The 23,308-nt window shown below is 44.5% G+C and overlaps 1 protein-coding gene across 2 annotated transcripts in view; it reads left to right on the plus strand.

The window, feature by feature from the left end:
- The window catches only part of FANCI (FA complementation group I), a 153,004-nt gene that overhangs the window by 84,468 nt on the left and 45,228 nt on the right, over positions 1–23,308 (plus strand). Inside the window, exons 1-8 of one of the 2 annotated variants that reach the window (XM_029574662.1) lie at positions 7,157–7,233; positions 10,036–10,140; positions 11,725–11,797; positions 17,414–17,544; positions 18,105–18,258; positions 18,368–18,425; positions 21,673–21,714; positions 21,870–21,993. In XM_029574662.1, the coding sequence (XP_029430522.1) occupies positions 10,057–10,140; positions 11,725–11,797; positions 17,414–17,544; positions 18,105–18,258; positions 18,368–18,425; positions 21,673–21,714; positions 21,870–21,993 (666 nt within the window). In that variant the 5' untranslated portion in view covers positions 7,157–7,233; positions 10,036–10,056. Of the gene's footprint in view, positions 1–7,156; positions 7,234–10,035; positions 10,141–11,724; positions 11,798–17,413; positions 17,545–18,104; positions 18,259–18,367; positions 18,426–21,672; positions 21,715–21,869; positions 21,994–23,308 lie in introns of those variants that run through there. The other variant, XM_029574663.1, reaches the window with a different exon arrangement.

A 23,308-nucleotide genomic window follows, 5' to 3' on the forward strand; every position in this document is an offset into this window, starting at 1 on the left:
AAGAATATTGGCGATCTAAAGGGTGCAGAGGATTCCTCAACACGTGCAAGATGCATTTTGAATTACACCTGGCTCGTTTTTTTTCTGACCGTGCTAAGATTATATATATCCTCCTTACTGGATGGTCCTGCTCTCGCCTGGGCTTCTCCCTTGTGGGAACAAGATGATTTACTTCTCAGGAATTTGGATAACTTTACTTAACAGTTTTGCCTGATCTTTGACCAGCCTGGGTGTGTTTCGTCTGCCGCCACGGAACTTTTTTGTATCCACCAAGGCACCCGCTCAGTTGGTGAGTATGCAGTTGAATTTCATACTCTAGCCTCCGAACTTGGTTGGGGCGAAGATAGTCAAACCACCATTTTCTGGTAAGGATTATCTGAGAGAATAAAAGATGAATTAGCAGCTCGGGACCTTCCTCTGTCCCTTGATGCACTTATTGCCCTGGCTATTTGCATAGACCTGAGATTCCATGAACAAGCCCTTGAAAAAACCTCCCAGTGAACTTCTGTGGCTCCTAGGCCTCTGAATCTCTCACAGTCCATCTCAGAACCGCTGAGGGTTGTTGCCATCAAAGAACCCATGCAATCGGATAATACCTGACTCTCACTCAATGAGAAACAAAGGCGAAGCTCACACAATCTCTGTCTCTACTGTGCTGCATAAGACCATTTCATCAGTCGGTGTCCTAGGAGACCGAAAAAGTCAGAAAAAGGAAACCTTGCTGGGAGGGTAGCAATTCACCATCCTTCTCCATCTTGACAATTAATGATACTGGCATGTCTCACCTATGGAAAAAATTCAGTTCAGACTGAAGCCTTATTAGACTCCAGAGCTGGGGGCAACTTTATTCAAGAATCCCTGTTTCGCCAATGAGGTTGCCCTACTACCAGCTTAAGCACCCCTTGTGTCATTTCATCCATCTATGGAGAACTTTTACCCAATCGTGTGACCAAGCCTCCAGGACCATTACGATGCAGACTGGGCTTCACCAAGAGAACCTTCAGTTCTACGTGTTATCCAAAGTATCCAGCCCCCTTGTACTTGGACTGACTTGGCTTAGACTATATCAACCGACCATTGACTGGAGCATCCTACAGACTGACCAATGGGGTCTGTCCTGCCGGGAACATTGTATCCTCTCTGGGCAGGATACTCCCTCGCCTGAAGTGCCAGCTTTGCCGCTCCAGTGTACGTCCTGTTCCTACGTGAATTCTGAACTGTATTATCATCCTGCCAAAGAATCTTTGTCCGTCAATCAGAACCATTCTCAGTTCTTGTCTAAGTCTTCAGTCTTGTCTTTGTCCAAGTCTTCAATCTTTTCTTCATCCAAGCCTTTAGCCTTGAATGGTTCTTCAGTCCAGTCTCGAAATCAAAGAATTTCTGGATCCTGTATCTGGACCCCCAAGCCCCTAGTTGGTAAAGAAGTACCTTTGTCTCCTCAGAAGATGAAGAGAAGAGGCCTGAGGAGAGGGTACCGTTATGCTTACAGCTCACAGGAGAGCTGCGCAAGCAGCTTCACTCATCCCAGCGCCAGCCCAATGCTGCTGCGCCCGGAGGCAGGGAAATGCCACCAATGCGCTGCAGACACCGCTATTCCTCTTCTGCTTCCTAGGCGCGCATGCAACACAGCTCCTTTTAAAGGGCCCATGGCGGGAAAAGCCCATGGCACCCTTGGATGATGTCATTGCTACTTACCCTATAAAAGGGCTCCTCAAATGGTTCAGCTTCGCCTCAGCAAGGTCTCCTGGTTTCTGTCTTGGCCTGATTTCAGTATCCAGTCTTATTCAAACCGTCTACCTGTTCCAATCTTCAGCTCCACTTCAGTCTTCAGCCTGTTCCAGTCTTCAGCTCTGCTTCTTTCTTCTGCCTCACTTCATTCTTCATTCTGTTCCAGTCTTCAGGTCCGCTTCAGTTTTCAGTCCGTACCAAGTTGTCACTCTCAGTTTTTGCCTTCTCAAGTCTTCAGCTTCAGCCTCACCTTCGTCAAGTCTTCAGCCCCAGCGTTCGCTATATATAGACTGCTGGACTCTGCCATAGTCTGGTCTGTGCTAAGATTCACTTGTCCACCGTTGGCTCAAGCCTTAGACCCAGTCCACGAGTTTGCGCCAATTGCACCGTGACAAAAGGGGCTCATGGTCATGTCGTCTACAACACTTTCTATATTTTTGTGGAGAACACCATTATTCTTCCAGTTCCCTCACCCTGTTATCTTTGACTCCTCTTTCTCCTTCTCTACACATATAGAAAACACAGCTAGAATGTGCTGTTTCTTTCTTTATAACATCACCAAAATCCACCCCTTCCTTGCTGACCACACTACCAGAACCCTTATCCACTCTCATCACTTCCCGCTTAGATTATTGCAACCTGCTCCTCACAGGTCTCTCAGTGAGCCATCTCTCTTCAATACAATCCATCCAAAATTCAGCTTTGTGACTTATCTTTCACCAAAGTCACTACACCCATTTAACCCCTCGTCTCAAGTCACTACATTAGCTTCCTATCTGTTCCCATATCCGGTTCAAGCTCTTCTACTTACCTACAAGAACCTTTAATCTGTAGATCCTCACTACCTCTCCTTTCTTATCTCTCTCTACACCCTTCCCCGTGCACTCCACCCATCAGGCAAGTCGCGCCTATCTATGCCCTTCTCCTTTACCACCAATTTCCAACTCTGTGCTTTCCACCTGGCTGCACCATATGCTTGGAATACACTTCCTGATGTGCATTGCTCTCTCTTGCCTTATTTAAATCCCATTTACAAACCCACCTTTACAAAGCTGCTTTTAAATCTTAACCCCTGATTTTCCCACTTACAGCTTAATTTTTAATAACTGTCTTACCAAATTAAAATCCTCAAGTCCCTTTTGCCCTGAATGTTTGTCTTGATTAAACTGTAAGCTTTACCGAGCAGAGACTGTTTCCCTTATGTTTTGTACAGCGCTGCGTATGTCAAGTAGTACTATGGAAGTGATGAGTAGTAATAGTACTCTAAATTGGCAGGCATTAGCTCATAGGAGAGAAATAACCAGGGCCTCTGCTGTTTCCTGGTCTGTCTTCTCCACCCTTAATGCACCCCACCAGGTCCTCCCATTCCTGAGTAATAAAGGCTGCGAGTGAGGGAGGATTTGCTGTGAGGTATCAGTGGCAGGTGGAAAGACAAAAGAGGGGAAAAGGAATTTCTATTCTTTTCAGGTATAAAATGGGCCAGATTTAAGATGTTGGCACTCCTTTGAAGCTCTGCCAGCACCCAGCCCTAAAGCAAGTGGAAGCAGGTTCCTCTTCGGTCTGGAGATTTGGTGCTTTCAAAATGTCACAATCTAAGCAGTCACCTATGTTGCCTATGCCCAAATCTGGTCCTGATAGGAGCCCAAATTAAAAGACGACAGAATGCACTCAAGCATTATTAGGGCTTGCCTATTATTAGTATGTTCTTAAGAATAGACTTCATTGTGGTGCCCACGTTTCCACAAACCATACAATCAGTCAGACATTTCTTTTTTAATCTGCTGGCCCCTGTTCTTGCCATCTCCCAAGTATAAGGCCAATTTCTATTGTACTGCCCAATTTTCTGAAATGTCATTTTTGCAATTTAAATTAAAAAAAAAACCAGATGGGTTTAAGGTACAACTGTGATTTCAATAAACAATTTAATGTGCTCATTTAAAAATACAGCAAGTCTTACTAAAAATAAGTGCACAGTGCAAGTTTTATAACCGCATCATCTGAGGCCAATAGCCCCCTGCTGCCAGGTTTTTATGGCAATGCCTGTTATAATAATGCAGTCAAAAGGAGCACAATGAAAGCATCACACGACAACAAGAGTCAAAGCGCTATTTCTTATAGTTGTTAAAACATCAAGCCAGTTTTTATGTGAATGTACTAAGGCAAGATGACTCTTAAGATTTGCTGACTTGAATGACTTTTGTTTACCCCCTTGTACAGGAGTAAGCATAAACCTCTCTCTTTATAATACAAAGGCATAATATTACTGGAAATGTGTTCTTCTTTCATTGTTTGTACTTTTTCCTATTACAGTGTTAAGGAACATGTTAAGAACATAAGAACATGCCATACTGGGTCAGACCAAAGGTCCATCAAGCCCAGTATCCTGTTTCCAACAGTGGCCAATCCAGGCCATAAGAACCTGGCAAGTACCCAAAAACTAAGCCTATTCCATGTTACCATTGCTAATGGCAGTGGCTATTCTCTTCGGGGGTAATTTTCAAAAGGAGTTACACATGTAAATGTAACTACTATTGTAACAATTTTCAAAAGCCATTTACTGGAGTAAAGTGCACTTACACAAGTAAATCCTATGGACAATTCAATGGCATATATAATAGCAATTTTCAAAAGCCCACTTACTCAAGTAAAGTGCATTTACTCGAGTAAAACCCTGTTTTACTCGAGTAAATGCTTTTTAAAATCAGGCCCTAAGTGAACTTAATAGCAGGTAATGGACTTCTCCTCCAAGAACTTATCCAATCCTTTTTTAAACATAGCTATACTAACTGCACTAACCACATCCTCTGGCAACAAATTCCAGAGTTTAATTGTGCGTTGAGTAAAAAAGAACTTTCTCCGATTAGTTTTAAATGTGCCACATGCTAACTTCATGGATTGCCCCCTAGACTTTCTATTATCCGAAAGAGTAAATAACCGATTCACATCTACCTGTTCTAGACCTCTCATGATTTTAAACACCTCTATCATATCCCCCCTCAGCCATCTCTTCTCCAAGCTGAAAAGTCCTAACCTCTTTAGTCTTTCCTCATAGGGGAGTTGTTCCATTCCCCTTATCATTTTGGTAGCCCTTCTCTGTACCTTCTCCATCGCAATTATATCTTTTTTGAGATGCGGCGACCAGAATTGTACACAGTATTCAAGGTACGCTCTCACCATGGAGCGATACAGAGGCATTATGACATTTTCTGTTTTATTCACCATTCCCTTTCTAATAATTCCCAACATTGTTTGCTTTTTTGACTGCCGCAGCACACTGAGCTGACGATTTCAATGTGTTATCCCTATGACGCCTAGATCTTTCTTGGGTTGTAGCACCTAATATGGAACCTAACATTGTGTAACTATAGCATGGGTTATTTTTCCCTATATGCATCACCTTGCACTTATCCACATTAAATTTCATCTGCCATTTTGATGCCCAATTTTCCAGTCTTACAAGGTCTTCCTGCAATTTATCACAATCTGCTTGTGATTTAACTACTCTGAACAATTTTGTATCATCTGCAAATTTGATTATCTCACTCGTCGTATTTCTTTCCAGATCATTTATAAATATATTGAAAAGTAAGGTCCCAATACAGATCCCTGAGGCAGTCCACTGCCCACTCCCTTCCACTGAGAAAATTGTCCATTTAATCCTACTCTGTTTCCTGTCTTTTAGCCAGTTTACAATCCACGAAAGGACATCACCACCTATCCCATGACTTTTTACTTTTCCTAGAAGCCTCTCATGAGGAACTTTGTCAAATGCCTTCTGAAAATCCAAGTATACTACATCTACTGGTTCACCTTTATCCACATGTTTATTAACTCCTCCCTACACTGTCACCCCATGCAGATTGTTTAATGAGCACCGCATTGATTCCTGTGAAGATCCAGAACTGCTCTGGTACTGACTTCCCTGCTTATTCCTGACATAAAGCTGCACTTACGAACAGGGCCCTATGAATCTTAATTGCCTCTTTAGTTTCATTATTTTACAATCCTTAAGACATTTCAATAAGTTCCCACTGTAGATTGCTTTCAGAATTGCAATTACTATCAGGCCGATACAGAACGGTGCACGGGGCCAAGCGCACTATTTAGCCCCCGTTTGGCCGCGCTATTATTACCCCTTATACTGTAAGGGGTAATAGCGCGTGGAAAAAGCACGGCCAATCCCTCCCCCCAAAACTAATAGTGCTCATCACATGCAAATGCATGTTGATGACCCACACATTTTATTGAATCGGCCTGATTGGAAGCTGCTGAGTGCAAATAACAATAATAAAACCCCCCAAAACTATAAAAAAATACCCATCCTGCTGTTCAAAACATCTGGCATGCAGGGTTGTTTTTAGCATTAAATCTCCACAGTTATGACAATATAACCAGTTATGTTTTATTTGTACACTACTTTCCTTAGAAATAGCAAACCCAAAGCAGTTCACAAAGCATGGAATACAACTTCTGAGTAATTTCTGAGTAGCCTACAGTGTATGAAGTTAGGTTAAGAGATCCATGGCATAAATAAGCTGAGCAGTGCTGAGGTGCGAGTCCCCTCTCTCACTCTCTCTTCCAAAAGAAATCGCACATGCTTTCTTTCTCCCTTCCACATACAATCACACACGCACCCTACCTCTCTCATATGCACTGACTCTTACATGCACTTTCTCTCATATACACACAGACACATGCTCCCTCTCATCCATACAAAGTATCATGCACATACACACAAATCCCCTCTCTCTTGTACACACAAACTTTCTCCTCTCTCACACAACTTTGCTCTTTCCCAAATGAAATCGTACATGCTCTCTCTTCCACATACAATCGCACACACATGCTCTCTCTCTCACTTTTGACGGTTTTTATATACCAACGTTCGTTAATAACATCACATTGGTTTCCATAAAACAGGAATGCAGTAACAGGCTTTACAATTAAACTGATTTTGAACAGGGGGAAACTGGGAACACTACAAATAGAAGCTATGGAGGGGGAAAGAGAAAAAAAAGGGGATAATTCGGTACATATAGTACTTGCAATCACATACACGCACACCTCTTTCTCTCCCACATGGTCACACAAACGTGCATAATGGCAGGCTCAGGCCCCACATGTAGGGTCAATTGGACTAGAGATTAAAAGAGACGTCAATGGCCCCCACTATGACATTGCCCAGCTCATTTACTCCCTCCCTCCCCAGATCGATCCCCAGTCCGTTCACGCCTTCCCCGCGGTGTTCCCTGGTGTATTCACGCCCCACTCACGACGATCTCCGAGTCAAACGCTCAGCCGCCAAAATCCGAACACAGGAGGAGGGGAACGGGGCTGTGCGGCTGCTCAGGCACCTCCTCCCCTCTCCCCTATTGGGTCCCAGCGGCGCGCTTTGAATCACGTGGTCCTAAATGCGCCAATCAGGTGCCAGCAGAGGAGGAAGGCGGAAGCACCTGAGCGGCTGCATGGACCCCTTCTCCTCCTCCTGTTTTCGGATTGTGGCGGGTGAGTGAAGGAATTCAGAGCGGGAGTTGTCCAACTGTCACAATTACTTTTGTGTTTTCAGCTCACCCCTGCAGTCTGGCGCCCGGGGGCTTTGGCCTCCCCCCGCCCCCCCCAGTTCGATCCGGAGCCCTAGGTCTGCTCCCGTCTCTCCAACTTCATCCTGGATCTCCTTACCCCTCCGCTCGATTCTAGGTCTGATCCTCTCCTCTCTCCTTCTTTCCTCCCAACTTCAGCCTGGCACCCTTCCCCTCCCGTTTTCCCCTTCAGCTCGATCCCGGGTGATCTGATACCCTTCTTCCCTTTCCGCTCATTCCTTTCTACACACACAGCTCCGTCCTCGTTCCCTCACCCCCAGCCCGGTCCCATCCCTCTGCCGGTGCTGTGTGATAGAGGAGAACAGACGCAGATATGGAGTGCGGCTCTTCTCCTGCAGGCAGGGTTTGAGTTGGGGAGGGACGTGAGGAGAGCTGAAATTGAGTGAGGGAAGGGAGCGACTTGATGAGATAGATGGAGGAAGGATGAGAGATGGGATGAGCTGATACGGATGGAAGAAGAAGTGGCTGCAAATTAGAAAGAGAAATGGAATGAGGTCAGACAATATTTCTTCACGGAAAGGGGAGTGGATGCATGGAATGCCCTTCAAAAGGTGGTGGAACTGAGAATGGTCGTAGAGTTCAAAAGGGCATGGGATAAACACAGAGGATGGGTAGTGGCTAGAGGATGGAAATGAAGAAAAGGGTTTACCTTTATCAACGTTAGCTGTAACATTTCAGCACAGAGCGACCATTTACCGTATTTTCTGATGTATAAGTTGCAGCTTTTCTTCCCAAATTTACTTGGCATGACTGCCATTTATATACAGTTTTTATTCTCTCTCTTCCTCACTGGCAAGTTCGTACCCCACCAGCCGAAGTTTCTCTGTCTCACCAGCGTGTCCATACCCCGCCGACCAAGGTTTCTCTCCCACCAGCGTGTCCATGCCCCGCCAATCAAAGACTAGACTCGGTGCATTCATGTATGGTGCTCGCACGACATTCGGCAGACTCGCTTCCCGAATATGCCAAATCTGCGAGCCCGGCGGAGGACAACTGTCTGACCTATCTACTGACTTTTTCTGCAAAATTGATGTTTATGGAGGGTGCAACTTATACACCAGAAAATATGGTACAGCCTTTAGCAGAAGGCATGGGAAAAGAAGGGAGAAAATCCATATTGATTAATACACAACTGGATACTGTATCAACTAATCCAAGAGTAGAAGTACAAATACCAGGTCCAGTATCGCCTCCCTTAACAGAAGACGTGAGGCAGTGACATGGAGCCCTGATACCTATCTATAGGAAATGTCCCGGTCACCTGAGCTCCAGCGATCACAGGATGGTATGATTTTATATAAGCGCCAAGGTAGAGAGGAAACACACAAATGCCAGGTCCCTGGATTTCAAGAATGCACCGGCAGGGTGGGAAAATCTTTGTACACTAAAAGAACAGGGCTAACCTAAAGAATACATAGGACGAGCTGCAAATCTTTGTTAGCAAATTTAAAGGATTGTTAGAGGGAAAAGAGACCAGACTGGGTTTCTAAGGAGATGGCCGAAAAAATAAGGGCAATTAGATTAGCATTCAGAAGATACCAGGGATTTCAGGAAGAGGAGCACAGGGAATAATCTGTGAAAGAGCTGAGAAAAGTAGAGAAGGTAGTCAAGCTAGTAAAGGTGTGAACGGAAGAAAAGACAGTAACAGCAGTAAAGTGAAGTGACAACATTTTTTTTCAGGTAGGTTAGTGAAGGAAAGGAAGAGCAGAGGTGGAATTGTAAGAGAGGAGAAAAGGAAAAATATGTGGAGGACGACCAGATAAAAGCAGAAATGTTAACCATACTTTTGTTCAGTGTTCACCGAGGAAGGGATTGGAGAAGAACCCCAGAGTTGAAAGGGGAACACATGGTAGTGGGATCTGGATTTTAGATGTAATTACTAGCCTTTTCCCAATCCATGCTCAAGACAAGTTATTTCCTGCCCAAGAGGACTGACAATCTCAGTTGTACCTGAGGCAGTGGAGGATGAAGTGACTTACCCAGGGTCACAAGGAGCAGAGGTGAGAGAAGTGGGATGCAAACCCTTGGCCACACCATCATTTACGGAGTAGTGTTGGTATAGAACTAGCAACATTAAACATGGGCAGAGCTGTGTGGCCAGATGGGATACATCTGAGGATATTGAGGGAGCCCAGAGCAGATCCTGGCGGGTCTACTCATGGAATTGTTCTCAGTTGATCTTTGGATACATGAGTGATTCCATGAGAATAGTGAAAGGCAGATGTTGTCCCTTTTCATAAGATTAGTAATGGAGAAGAAACAGGAAGTTATATTCCGCTTAGCCTCATCACGATGGTGGATAAGTTAATGGAGTACTGAAGGAAAAGATCGTGAAGGTAGCATAGTTTTTTTTACTAGAGAGAGATCCCGTTGGAGAAACATAATAAATCTCTGTGATTATGTGACCTGAGAACAAGATCAGGGGTGAGTGCTAGATGCCATGGAGTTCATGAAAGCTTTTGACGCTGTTCCATGTATGATGTTCAGAAATGAACTGAGCAGCTGGTGAGTGGACCCCAGCTTGGTGGACTGGATTAGAAGCAAGGGAGGGTAGTGGTAAATAGAATTCATTCAGACGAGAAGGGTGATTAACGGAGAAGCCTCGGGAATCCTTACGAGCTGTCGTATTCTGTGTTTCTGTGCGTGTGAAATCAGGATTAGCCTGCCTCTCCATGCCAGCTACTGAATTCTCTGTCTTGTCTTTCAGAATCCATTCATATAAGCCTCAATGGATCAGAAGATTTTGTCTCTAGCAGCAGAGGAAAATACAGCAGGATTGCAGAACTTTCTACAGAGTCTAAAAGAAAGTGAGGTGCGTGGCTGAGCACGTGCTTGGGTTAAGGATGAAATTGTTTCTTTAACTAGCTTCTTAGTTCTGTGTCTTGACCTGAGGCTCCTATGCAGGGCTTCTCTTCTTTTATTGGACCAAAAAGCTGCAACGATGAAAGACGTCAGCTCCCTTACTGTTAGTTTTAATATTGTATGCTTTGACCCTTGAAAATGATGTCTCCAAATCTGCACAGATTATTTTTCACACTAAGTGCCAAAGCTGGTGTTTCCTGTGCTGTTAGGCTTTCTTTCCTTCCAGCTGTGGCATGTACCTTGCCAGTCAGCCCTGGGTGATATAAGTGAAAAACTAATGTTTACATCAACATTTGCTGTTTTGGCTATTTGCATTATTATTATTTAATATTAATATTTATAGAATGCCAGCAGTACAAGAGCACTGTATGAGTGAAATCACATAGATACAATGCCCCCAACCAAAAGAGCTTACATCCTGTGCTTCAGGACAGCAAGGTTAAGGGACTCTATCAAAGTTACACGGCTGGGGGAATGATTTATCATCATTATTGTTTATTTTGTTTTTGTTTTGTTTTGTTTTTGTTTTCGTTAGTGATATTATATTGTTTTGTTTTACTGTATCTCCCACCTGAGTTCATTGTAAACCGGCATGATGTGCTTCACGAATGTCGGTAAATAAAAGTTAATAAATAAAAAATAAAATAAATAAAATAAATTTAGTGTTGGTCTGGTAAGAATCAGTGGAGGTGGTGGAGGGAGCAGAAGTGCTTTGGACTGATATACTGGACAGTAGGTCAGGAGAACGACATGGGATCGGGTTGAATATGGGAATTTGTGAGCTCATCTACCCAAAGTGGCTAATTTGGTCTTTTTCTACCATCCTTTCCTATGTTATATGAATCTGTTTCTCCAGGTTCGGAGCTCTTTGCCTATGATCCCTAAGGTAGTCTGTTGCTATTAAAATATATTTTTATGATCCTTTTTGATTCGTCAGTGTGAATCATAATACCAGGGTTACAGAACTGTAGCTGATATTTTATGTCGATGATTTTTTTCTTCCTTCTGATTCCCATTTAACATCAATACCAAATAATGTGAATTTTTTTATTTAACAATTTTTGTCCTGCCTATCCATCGTGTAAGCACAAGACTGGAGCCGGAAGACTATCCTTGTTTGCCAGTTTATTTCATTGCTTGCCTGAGCTTTTAAAAATCTCCTCTAGCTTATCTCAGACTCTGAGTTTCTTTTTCCATTTTGTGTCTGTGGACAGGATGCTTAGTACTGTACTTCTAGTCCATAATGTTATAGTTGCCTTTTTCCAACCTTAATTAGAGGACTTGGTACCTGCCGGACATTCTTCCTGTCTGGATGCGGAATAAGCCCTCTTAAAGTCTTGTCATGCGTCAGGTTTGGAAATAAAGGTCCCATGTTTCCCACAAAACAGATAACCAGCAGTGGCTGTTTGGTAAATCTGAATGCATCCATTTAGTAGTTGTAAAATGACAGATTTTAAATTCTGGGGCTCTTTCATGGTTTTGGATAGCCTTGCAAGGTCAGAGGTAACCGTACTATTGAATTCTTTACTTCTAGCTTGCAGATGCTATTACGAAGCAGGCGATAAAGGGGAAGGAGACGGGGGCACTTCTACGGGGCATATTCAGAGGTAAACGACAAAATCTCCGTGGCCTCCTTGTGTTGTGTTGTGATTGTTCAGGTTCGTTTGAATCTTTTCTGGTGCCTTATTTCCATTGTCGAATTGATGTGAGCCGCAGCCCTAAGCATATAAAGGGCATCCACTAAACCAGGCCTAGGATGACTGCTGCTGCCGGGTGCCCTAGAACACACTACATCCTCCTGCAACAGCCCTGTGAGCCCTACTTTCTCTGATGCAAAAAGCCCATCAAATGTATGCTCACAGCAACCCAATCCTTAGAGGGAACATTAGCTAATCCCTTAAAATAATCACCTAACCTACTAACAGCAGTTACAATAAAATATGTGAATGTAAACATATTTTCTGCAAGAACATTCAAAACTGCTTTCTGTGTGCAAGTGAAATTAATTAACAGCAAACTTCTGTTTAGAATAGAAATGAGGACGAGATAACCATAATGCCATAAAAGCCAGTGATAAGTGACATTATTCTCACAGCAAGAATTAGTTACACAAGAAGAGGGCCTGTAAAATACAGACAGACCCTCTCTTAATACAGAATAGAAAGGCCATACAGTATAAATAGAAACGTGCCAACCAAAACTGAACTGGAAACCACAAGACCGACTGTATTATGCAGTGCAACAGTGGGAAACCAGAAACAACAGCATTACTCTCAAAACATCAAGCAATAAAATCAAGAGAGATAAAACTTCATTCACATTAAAACCATGCTAATAAAAAGATTAAATGGCAAAACAGCTAACAACCAATTAAAAAAAAACATGCATACATTTGTTCTAATATTTCCCAAATACCAATAAAATATTTCAAAATATCCAGTAATTAAATAATGTTCTAATACTTTTTAAAAAATATATTTAAAAATCATAGAAACATCACATTACACCCAATAATTAAAACTAATAAGGATTAAAAAAAAATCTCCTGCTTTCCATATCTGGGATGTTTTGATTTCTGGTTACCCTGAGATTATCGTGTATTCTCTTCCCGCCCTCACTCACACACATACTAATGCATTCATTCTTTCAGACATGTACATGCCAATGCACGTGTGTGTGTGTATGTGTATTTGTGACTTATAGGCTCTCACAGGCAGGCGCTCACACACACACACATGTTCTTACAGACACACAATATACACATACAGTCTCTAAATACAGACACACACAGGCTCTCGTACAGACACACAGGCTGTCACACAGACTTGCACACAGGCAGACATATACATTTACCCACAGGCTCTCTCGCAGACAAACGCATATACATGCCCACAAGATCTCACACAGACACACACACATGCACAAAGGCTGTCTTGGGACATATACACATACCCATAGGCTCTCACAGGCAGGCGCTCGCACACACACACATGTTCTCACAGATACACAATATACACACACAGTCTCTAAATACAGACACACATTTCCTCTCACACACACAGGCTCTCGTACAGACACAAGCTGTCACACAGACTTGCACGCAGGCTCTCACATATGCAGGGACTCATACAGACATATACATTTACCCACAGGCTCTCTCACAGACAAACACACATACATGCCCACAAGATCTCACACAGACACATGCACAAAGGCTGTCTCGGACATATACACATACCCGTAGGCTCTTACACAGACACACAAGCTCTCATACAGAAATACACACAAGACCTCCTCTTCACTTCGGGCCGTGGCGGAATAGGGGTCTGCCACAGCCCCGCCGGCCTCTTCGTTTTGGGCAGTGACGAAATGGGCTCTGCCATGGCCCTGCCGGCCTTCTCTTTGCTTCAGGCTGTGGCGGAATGGGCCTCGCTGGTCTCTTCTTCGCTTCAGGCTGTGGTGGGTTGGGGTCCACCATGGCCCAGCCAGGCTTCCTGCCCTGGGAGGGGGGGGGGGGGGCAAACTGCGGGCCTGCAGGAAAAAGTTATGCACTAGCGCACATGTGAAGCTTAGAGGGAGCAGTAGTGGTGGTGGTGAACAGCACTGTTGTTCTGGGGGGAGAGCCAGGGAAGACGTGATAGCTTCCCAAGTTGGTGGTGCCCGTGCACCACAGTGCGCTCTAGACTCTCCGCCCATGCACTATACCCGTCTGTGAAGTGCTGCATTTCACAGCAGAACATGGTTATTTAGTGAATGCCTTTTTCTTTTCTTATGCCGGGAAGCTTTTTGAAGGGTTTAATTTGGAGTGCCAGGAAAGTACCAAGAGAGGAGGGACCTGCAAAAAATGAAATCTTAAGTAATTTCTGAAGGCAAGCAGGTTCATCATATGACACAGGTGGGTCCCGTGACAGTGTATGTGGTGCCGAGCGGGACGAAATCCAAGAGCTTTCTGGAAAAGATCTAGAAGTCTTTTTCTGTTCGTGTGTGGGGTGGACCAAGCCGACACAGAAGGATGTCGGCAGAGAAGGACCACTTGGCTCACTCAGGCCTAGATTTGTCATTTTGCTTTATTTATAGCAAGCCTAACACCTGTGTTAGAAAGAGGGGGCATGGCCAGGCAACTTTTCCATTTACTTCAACGCATCGTTATTTTACCACAAATTGCAATCACAATCTGCACTATTATCGCAATTTGCAGTACCGGACGAAAAAGTTTTTTTTATCACATTTGAGACAGAGAGACAGTATAATAGGGGGGGTGAGGGGTCGGGGGTGGGGAAGGCTTGGGGGGGGGGGCAGTTCTAGATACACCATCACAGGTACAAACAGCACAGTAGACACCCGTGAAGATTGGGTATCATTTGGAGCACTGAGAGTTGAAAGAGAAGTAGGCTAGGTAGGGAGTACAGTGTACAAATCTACTTTCTTTAGAGAAGAGACACCTGCGAGAGAAAAACTAATCAGAGACTTGCCTGATGACCTGTTCCCTGCCGAAAAATCAGGGAGAGCGGGGAATTGATTTGGCAAAACGTCAAAAGAGAAAATGAAAAAAAAAAAAAGTGTTAAAGGGCCGAAAGCCTGACTAAAGAAATAAGAGGGTAAAAGAATAGAATTTCTGACTGACGCCAGGAGGAAAAGAACCGACGCTAAAATACGTTCAGCTGGGCTGTCAGATAAAAAAAAACACACAGAGAAGCTGCGGGATGCTAAAGCCGTACAGTACAGAGGAAAGAAAGGACAGGGTAGGGATGGTACAGACATTCAGACATCCAGCAGAAGTACCAGAAGGAAGCATTTTCCGTTGCATGTAAAGTTTGCAAGGATGAAGGGTAGGAAACTCACAGGGAATGTGAGAAACTGGCCTCAAAGACTTAACCACATGGCTTGGGTCAGCGACCATGCTCCAAGGATACATCTTGAGAGTCAAATCTTGATTTCCCTATCCGAATCTTAGCAAGGGCTCCAAAGGCTTGTGCTGAGAGCCAACGGCAGTAAGAACTGCGCTTCAAGCAGAGGCTCCGACGTGTCGGTGCAGCTTCATGATGTGTGGTTGGGAGAGTCAGATGTGTCAGAGGTTCCACATGATCCGAAGTGGGCATGCCTGGAGGTTAACTTGGCCTCCCATGCTGAGGCTGCTCTGTGCCGGTGTCCTTGGGGGTCGTCCTGATACCTTTTGAATTGTCCTTTGCTAGGGTCATCAGGGATGTGCAATCTTCTATGACGTTGATTCTCAACTTTGTCCCAGAGGTACATCTACCAACTTTGTTTTCCAAGATAGCCACGATGAATATGCATGAGATATATTGGCATACATTGGAGACCCAGTATATGCAAATGTATCTCATTCATATTCATTATGAATATCCTAAAAATCAGACATGTTGGATGTGTCTCTAGGAGAGGGTTAAGAACCATTGTCTTATGAGGCCTTCCCTGTTGTCTTCTGCCCTATTTGATGCAGAGTTGAGACAGAGAAATTTTCAAATGTTTGCTAGAGGCACTGTTGGCTGTGAATCCCTTGACTTCCAATGGATTTGTTGACCTGCCCACCAGCTGATGCATCTCTGGCATTGAGTGAGTGTTTCAGTGCTGACAATAATTCATCTCTCGCCATTGCTGGACAGCTTTTAGTCAGATATGTGTGAGGCTTGCTTTAGTTGGTCTTCTATCATGCCTCCTGCTGTATCATGGGACATCTTGTTTCTAACCCATCTGATGAAAGCCCCTCTACTGAGTTCAGGTATCTGACCTAGAAGTTCATGTTTATGGTGGCTGTCACATCAGTCCACAGAGTTAGTGAGCTCCAGGCCCTGGTGACTTATTCACCATACACCAGATTTTATTATACTAGGATGGTGCTCCATATGCATCCCAAGTTGTGCCTCAGTTAGTGTCGGACTTTCACCTTAATCAATCTTCTCATCAGTCTTTTCCCTAGGCCACATGTTCATAAGGGTGAAACAGCTCTCCATACCTAGGACCGCTAGATAACTATCTGGAGCAGCTGCGAGCCCATAAAAAGTCCACTGAGCTGTTTATTTCTTTTGACTCCAATAGACCCGGCAACGTGATGATAAGACATCATTTCCAGTTGGGTGGCAGATTGCGTCTCCTTTTGTTATGTCTGGGCAGGATAGCTCTTAGACGGCACGTCAAGGGGCAACATTGGTTACCAATCTGAGTTTTTCCTCCTTTGAGATTTGCAAGGCAGTGACGTGTTCCGGCCACACGTTCACATCACATTGTGCTTTGGACACCATGTCCCATCAGGATATATGGTTTGGGATGACCTCCATTACCTTTCTGAGGGACAGGGTTCCTCTTTCTCTCCTAGGGCCCATGCTATGGTTTCAGATGGCCTTTCCTGTTTAAGAACAAAAATGAAAAAAAAAACCAAATAGAATAATCAGAAAAAGAATATTCCTGCTAGTTGGCAGGGCTTGATGTTTTCCCCTTTTTTGTTGAAGGTGACCTTTAGATAGCGAGCCCCACTTGCGTCACACGGTGTTCATCGGTCATACAAACCTTACCTCCTTCCCTTGAGAGCTGTTCTCACCCTTTGGCTAAATGGGAACCTAGAAGAAACCCCGGCTGCTGCAGCAGGGGCAGAATAAACTTCAGGTCTCTTCCAGAAAGCTCCGGAACTTCCTGCTGCTTGATTCCCGTGTGACTGGGATCTGCTGTCTTTTGGAGAATGCCTGTTTCGGGTGAACTCCTTTACTGGTAACCAGCAGTGGCTTGACGGAGCAAAACCCTGGTTGTTAAACGGAACCCCTTAAGAGATTGTGAGTATCGTGGCGGCGGGAGGATGGGTAAGAAGCAAACATTTTAGACACCTTAACACTATTTGTTCTTTCATTAATTTGCATTTCTTAATCTCGTGTTAAAAAAAAAAAAGTTAGTACGCTTTTCTTATTCCCGCTGCTGTTCCACTTATTTTTGTTGGCCAGTAAAAGGGCAGTTTGCAGTGAAATGTCCTAATCTTCCATTTAAAGCATCTTCATTCAAGGGGAGAACGTGGCAAACCCCTGGTATTTCATCTGCAGAATCTCTCCCTGAAGAGGGTGAGGTACATTGTGATACTGAGAGGACTCCATTCCTATTTTGCTAGCGTGACTGTCACACACACCCAGAAATGGGCAACCAATTTATGACTGAGTGCAGGAACTCTGTTTTGTTTTGTTTTTTTTTTTATGTAAAATATGTCTTTTTTTTTTTAACAGGTTCCTCTTGTTCGGAAGATGTTGGTGTTCGTAGGAGACTCCTTATTTATAGACGCACTGTCCAGTTGGTTGAGTCGGGTGACCTGAAACCTGATGTGGCCTCTGAGATCATTGGACTGCTGATGCTTGAGGTAGGCCCGGAGAGCGAGGTAAAAAAAACAAACTCACGCAAGAGATGAATTGAGTTCTTTATTCTCGAGAAGTCCGTGCCCCATGGCAGGGGATGGTCTTCAGGTATTTCAGTTTTAGTTGCTCAGCATGTCTGCGTAGTGACTAAACTGGCAGTCTGCCCTGTTGGCATCTCTCCCTTTCCTGGTCTCCCAGGAAGGAGGTCGAGGTCTTGAGGAATCTGGTGCTTGAACGTCAGGGAGTGGAAATGGGACATCCAAACAGCTGCCAGGATAATACTCAAGCAAACATTCAGTGCAGACCCAACTGATCTGCCCTGACCTGCAGCAGCAGCTCATGTCAAACCGAAAAAAAAAATATCGATGCAAGAAATTGTGGCCACAGCATGGGCAACCTGGATCCCTCTTCCCAGTATATGCCGGCAGTGGGGCACTTGCCAGGTTCTTATGGCCTGGATTGGCCACTGTTGGCCTGGATTGGAAACAGGATGCTGGGCTTGATGGACCCTTGGTCTGACCCAGTATGGCATTTTCTTATGTTCTTAATGCTTTTTTCCTCCTAGGTTCACCAGTTGCCAGGAGCTGCTTTGATTGAGCTGGCTAATCTTTTCGTTGATGGCATTAAAGGCGGGACTCTGGCCAATGGCAAATCACTGGAGCTGTTTCCCACCATTCTTACTGCTCTCTCTTCCAAGGATACCCTGGCCTATGGGAAAGGTAATCCGAGATGCTGCTAAGGTCTGCAGAGAGAACAGGGTAATGTGTTTGGTTTTATTCCATTCCTCGGATGTCTTTTTAAATGTGCTTTATTTGGGTTTTGTCTTAGGTGAACTGTCTGGCGAAGAATTTAAGAAACAGCTCATCAACAGCCTTTGTTCAAGCAGGTCAGTGTCCCTTTAAAGGACAAAAAGCTTCCTTACTTGGTTGGTCAGACAATTTTTTCCTCTGAAAGCAGAAATGACCCTCCTAAGGATCCTTAGCCCAAAGAAAATGATTGGGTGGGAGAGGATAATGAATGGAAGTGGGGGCAGGAGAGGAGAAGAAAATGGATGATAGGGAGAGGACTAGTAGCAGAGAGTGGATGGGCCAGAAGAAATGAGAGGAGAGCAGATGGGGAACCAGGAAGGAGAGAGGAGGGACAGAATGTTCGAGTCCCGCTGTCGCTCCTTGTGACCCTGGGCAAGTCACTTTACCCTCCATTATCTCGGGTACAAACTGACAGCTAGATTTATCAGTCTGCTGTAAATATCACATGCGATAGGACATGGGGAGTGTTTTATGGTAATAGCCTAATTATCGCAATGTGCGCTACATTAGCACTTCGCAAAGTGCGTTAATGCAGAAATACCTACAGAATTGCATTTTCCTACCTGCAAAGTGCTCATTTCACCACTGGGGGGAGGGGGGGAGAGAGGGAGAGAGAGCGCAAGTTACCCCTGTACTTATTTGTTTCCCCATACTTTAAAAGTCGGGTCCCTCATTGATTGCTGTTTGAATCCAATTCCCCTTTTTCTCTGCTGTTGAAGCAGAGAGCCATGATGAAGTTGCATCAAGAGTATGAAGGCTTATTGGTTAAGGGTAGTAACTACCACACCAGCAAGTTACCCCCATGCGCTCTTTTCTTCTTTTCCATCCTCTAGCCTTTAGGGATCCACCGTGTTTATCGCAAGCCCCTTTGAATTTTTCCACCGTTTTCATCTTCACCTCCTCCTCCGGAAGGGCTTTCCAGCATCCATTACCGACTCCGTGAAGAAATATTTCCTGATATTAGTTCTGAGTCATTCTCCTTAAAGTTTCATTTCGTGACCCCCTAGTTCTACTGATTTCTTTCCAATGGAAAAGGTTTGTCGAATGTGCATCCTTAAAACGTTTCTGAAGGTCTGTATCATATCTCCCCCTGCACCCCCTCTCTTCTAAGGTGTACATATTCAGATCCTTCAGCCTCTCCTCTTAGGTCTTCTTATAGAGACCACACACCATTTTGGTCACTCTTTTCTTGACCACGTCCATCCTGATTTTGTCCCTTTTGAGATATGGAATCTAGAACTGAACACAGCACTCCAAGTGAGGCCTCACCAAGGACCTGTACAAGGGCATTATCACCTCCTTTTTCTTTCTGGTTATTCCGCTCTCTCTGCAGCCCAGCATCCTTCTGGCTTTAGCTATCGTCTTATTACATTGCTTTGCCATCCTCCGATCTCCAGACACTATTACCCCAATATCCCTCTCTTGTTTCTTGCACATAACACCCGCACAGGTATGTGTGTAAGACCGCGGATTTGTGTGTAGTTGCACGGCCATGACCGCGCACCCTAGAGTCATTAGCGGTGTTTTAGCAGTGCACAGGAGGCTGCAGAACAGGAGGCAGCTCCTTTGAGAAGGATAATGGTGCCAGGGGTTAGAGAGACTGAGAGGCCTCCCATGCTGAGGCTTTCTAATATGGGCATAGCAGCTGTTGCTCTCTCTTCACCCAGACCGGCATTGCCTGGTGGCTCAAGGAGAATTGTCCTGCAAGGACTTTGCTTCTGTTTAGGTGTCCTCTCGGCCAAATGAGACTTGGCGGAGGGGAGCACAGGAGGTGATGTGCTAGTCAGTGACAGTCCCATCCCTTTCTCCTCCACCCTCAGTTCTCTAGGGGAGTGAGGAGAATGCTTTGGTCAGCCCCATGGACCCAGGGTTGGATTCAGTCTACAGCCGATACAAACTTGGATCACCTCGGAGTGAGATTTGAAACGGCATGAGGCAGGATCTGCCAGAGCAACATATCTGACAGTTGGAGACTCTGGTTCAATGCTTGAGCTTGGTGTGGAGTTATTCCTAAGTCTCGGGGTGGATGGCAACAACTTTGAATGTGGTACCTTGCGGGAGGGCACATATGCATCTGCTTTAGCAGACTCTGCTGGTGCTGTGGACTCTGCAGTCATAGGTGTAGGCAGTGAGGCTCACCTGGCCGATGAAGTGAGTGTGAAGTTGCTGTGGTGGAGGTTGCCTGAGAGACCCCGGAATGGTAGGTGCTCATAACTGAGGTGAGTCCCCTAGGTTGGGAGGCTCCCTACCAAGAGATGATGTGCCTTAGTTATGAAGCGACATTGTTGCGGTACCTGAGGGTTGCCTGCCACTGGCGAATGACTGTTCGGACACCTTGGTGGAGATAGACATGGAGAACCGGCGTTGTGGGCTGCAGTGGCCTGTTGGGTTAAAGAGGTTATCGTAGCAGTCTACATAGGTGCAGAGGTACCATAGCCTGAGCAAGTTGGGCCGTATTTCACTAGAGTGCAGGTGGTCTTGGGGGTGGAGACTCGCCTGTGGTCTCATTTTGTGATTTCTCAGACAGCAATGTGCTCCTTCTTCCGTACTTTCTCCAAACATTTGGCCTAGACCATTGGATTCTGTGACTTATACATTTTTAATTAAAATTAAATTAATTAAACTGTAAGGATCAAGACCCTTTGCAAGGGTGGTGTTGACTGGATCGCAGGCAGCATCCCACCCGTTTTGGGGGTAGCTTTTATACATCCCACCAGTGTAGATTGGTTTGCCTGAGTGCAGAGGAAGGTGAAATTACTTCTTACCTGATAATTTCCTTTCCTCTAAGGAAGGCAGACCAATCCACAATCCTGCCCTGGGTTGCCTACTTGTGGTTTTGTTTTCAGTTCATCCTCTCCTTTAGGGATGATGCAGATTGTTCCCTGTTCTGAGTGGTCTGAAGGACTGGTAAGTGAGAACCAGCCTTTGTAATCAGTTGTAATTAATATTTTACCTGAGCTCAGTGCTTCCGAGTTAGGTGGAGATAACGAGTCATTGACTGAGTAATATGTCAGGTATAATCAGTTGTCCACAGTTTGCTTTTCTATAGGTACTGGCAGGCTCATGTCGGGGCAGGACTTTGTCTGTGATGTCAGCGAGTCAGTTTACTCTGTCTCCATCTGCTGGTAGGAGTGCATAAGCCACCGATGTGGATGAGTGCAGAGGAATGGAAATTATCAGTAATTTCACCTTTTGGGATCTCCTTAGAAATCTATACCTGGAGCCTTTTCTGAGTGAATAAAATCTGCTGAGTGATTGCTGCTATAATTAGTGTATTTCAGGGTAAGGGCCTCATTCGTTCTGCTGTTATTTTTCCTTCTGTAGGTGGGATTCACGTTGTGTGATTTACCTCACGTCAATGTTCAGGTAAAAGTTCATTTCTTCCTTGTATCGGGCAAGTACTTTCCTTTGGGTCTGGCGACAGATCTGAAAAGGGCCTGGTTAAGGATGGAGATTTGAAACGAAGCCAGACCCAGCCCACATAAAACTGAACGAGATGTTCTGCGCATTTGGTTCTACAGAGACGTTCCTCTAAGCGCAGAAGAACTGCAGTTTGTTGTGGAAAAAGTAGTGCGAATGTTCTGCAAGCTGGACCTGCAGGAAACCCCGCCGCTGGTGTACCAGCTGCTGCTGCTGTCTGCGAAGGTAAGAGAACGGTCTGTATGAAATCGAGACCTCTCGCTTGGACACCAATAATTTAGGGCTTCTGATTATGGGGGGTTATGAATTGTATTTTATAATTCTTTATTTCTCAATTTTCAAAATAATACAATAAATCACTTATTGCATATGAAATACAATAGTATAGTTTGAAACTTTCCAATTTAAGCAATATATATCCAATACTAACATAGAACTGATACTATTTTAATTATCAATCAACATGGAGGAGGGTTTTAGTTTCATCAGATACTGGGAGAGTATTATAAGGCAAAAATTATATTCAAAAATATCTAGCATTCCTATATATCTTTCCATACTAAGTTAACACTGGGGTTGATGAAGGTACTCTCGATGGTTCTAAGAAATTATTTAACTGGTCTGGGGTGAAAAATAAATATATATCTTCCTGTCTCTTTATTATACATTTGCAAGGGAAACGTAATGCAAATGAGAAACCCCTAGAAAGAACTTCTTGGCGGTGAACTAGAAAGGCTTTACGCCGTTGTTGGGTTGAGATTGCCAGATCCGGAAAGATTTTTATTTGTTTTCCAAGAAAATTTGTTGGGTATCTATTAAAATATTTTTTCATGGTTGAATTTATATCAGAAATGTTGTAAAAATTAACCAATAAAGTTCCCCAGTCAATTACATTGGCTGAGGAATCCTCCAGGAAATTTGTTAAATCCCCTTGAAACATTTCTGATCTATCATTTTCATTTTTTACTTTTGGAAGGAAATAACAATTATTTATAGTTGGGTTATGAATTGTAAATGTAACTGTTTATTTTCCATTGCTCTTTCGGAGTACAAACAAAAAAAAATCGTCGTTTATCGGTGCTTTTGCGGCCCAAGGGCTATTGCTGGGTATCTCTTCTGGCTGAATCGAATGCTTATATTTGTACAGCTGAGGAGGAGGATGCAGGGAGGGCACGGGGAGGGCTGAGAGAGTACTAGGCCACGTGGTATTATTCTGGTGTTTATCGGTTAAAACCTAAAATCAGAATTCCTACCGTATGATATGTTCATTAGGGACAGGCAGAGGTGGTCCTGGTTTTTCTCCCATCCCTGCTCTCACTCTCTTGGATGGAGTGAAAATCTTGTGTGGGATTGGCCTGATGGCTACTGGAAGGGCTGTGCACTGCCATGTGAATGACCTGAGGACCGCTTCCTGGGCTGGGGATGCTGCGGAAGCAGTGTTAACAATCCCTGGGGGGGGGGGGGGGCAGGAGTCCCAGTCATCGTGCACCGTGACACCTAACGGCCAGATTTGGGGTCCATGATTGCAGGGTTCCAGAAG

The sequence above is a fragment of the Rhinatrema bivittatum genome, chromosome 13, assembly GCF_901001135.1.
Source record: "Rhinatrema bivittatum chromosome 13, aRhiBiv1.1, whole genome shotgun sequence".
Taxonomy (NCBI): Eukaryota; Metazoa; Chordata; class Amphibia; order Gymnophiona; family Rhinatrematidae; genus Rhinatrema; species Rhinatrema bivittatum.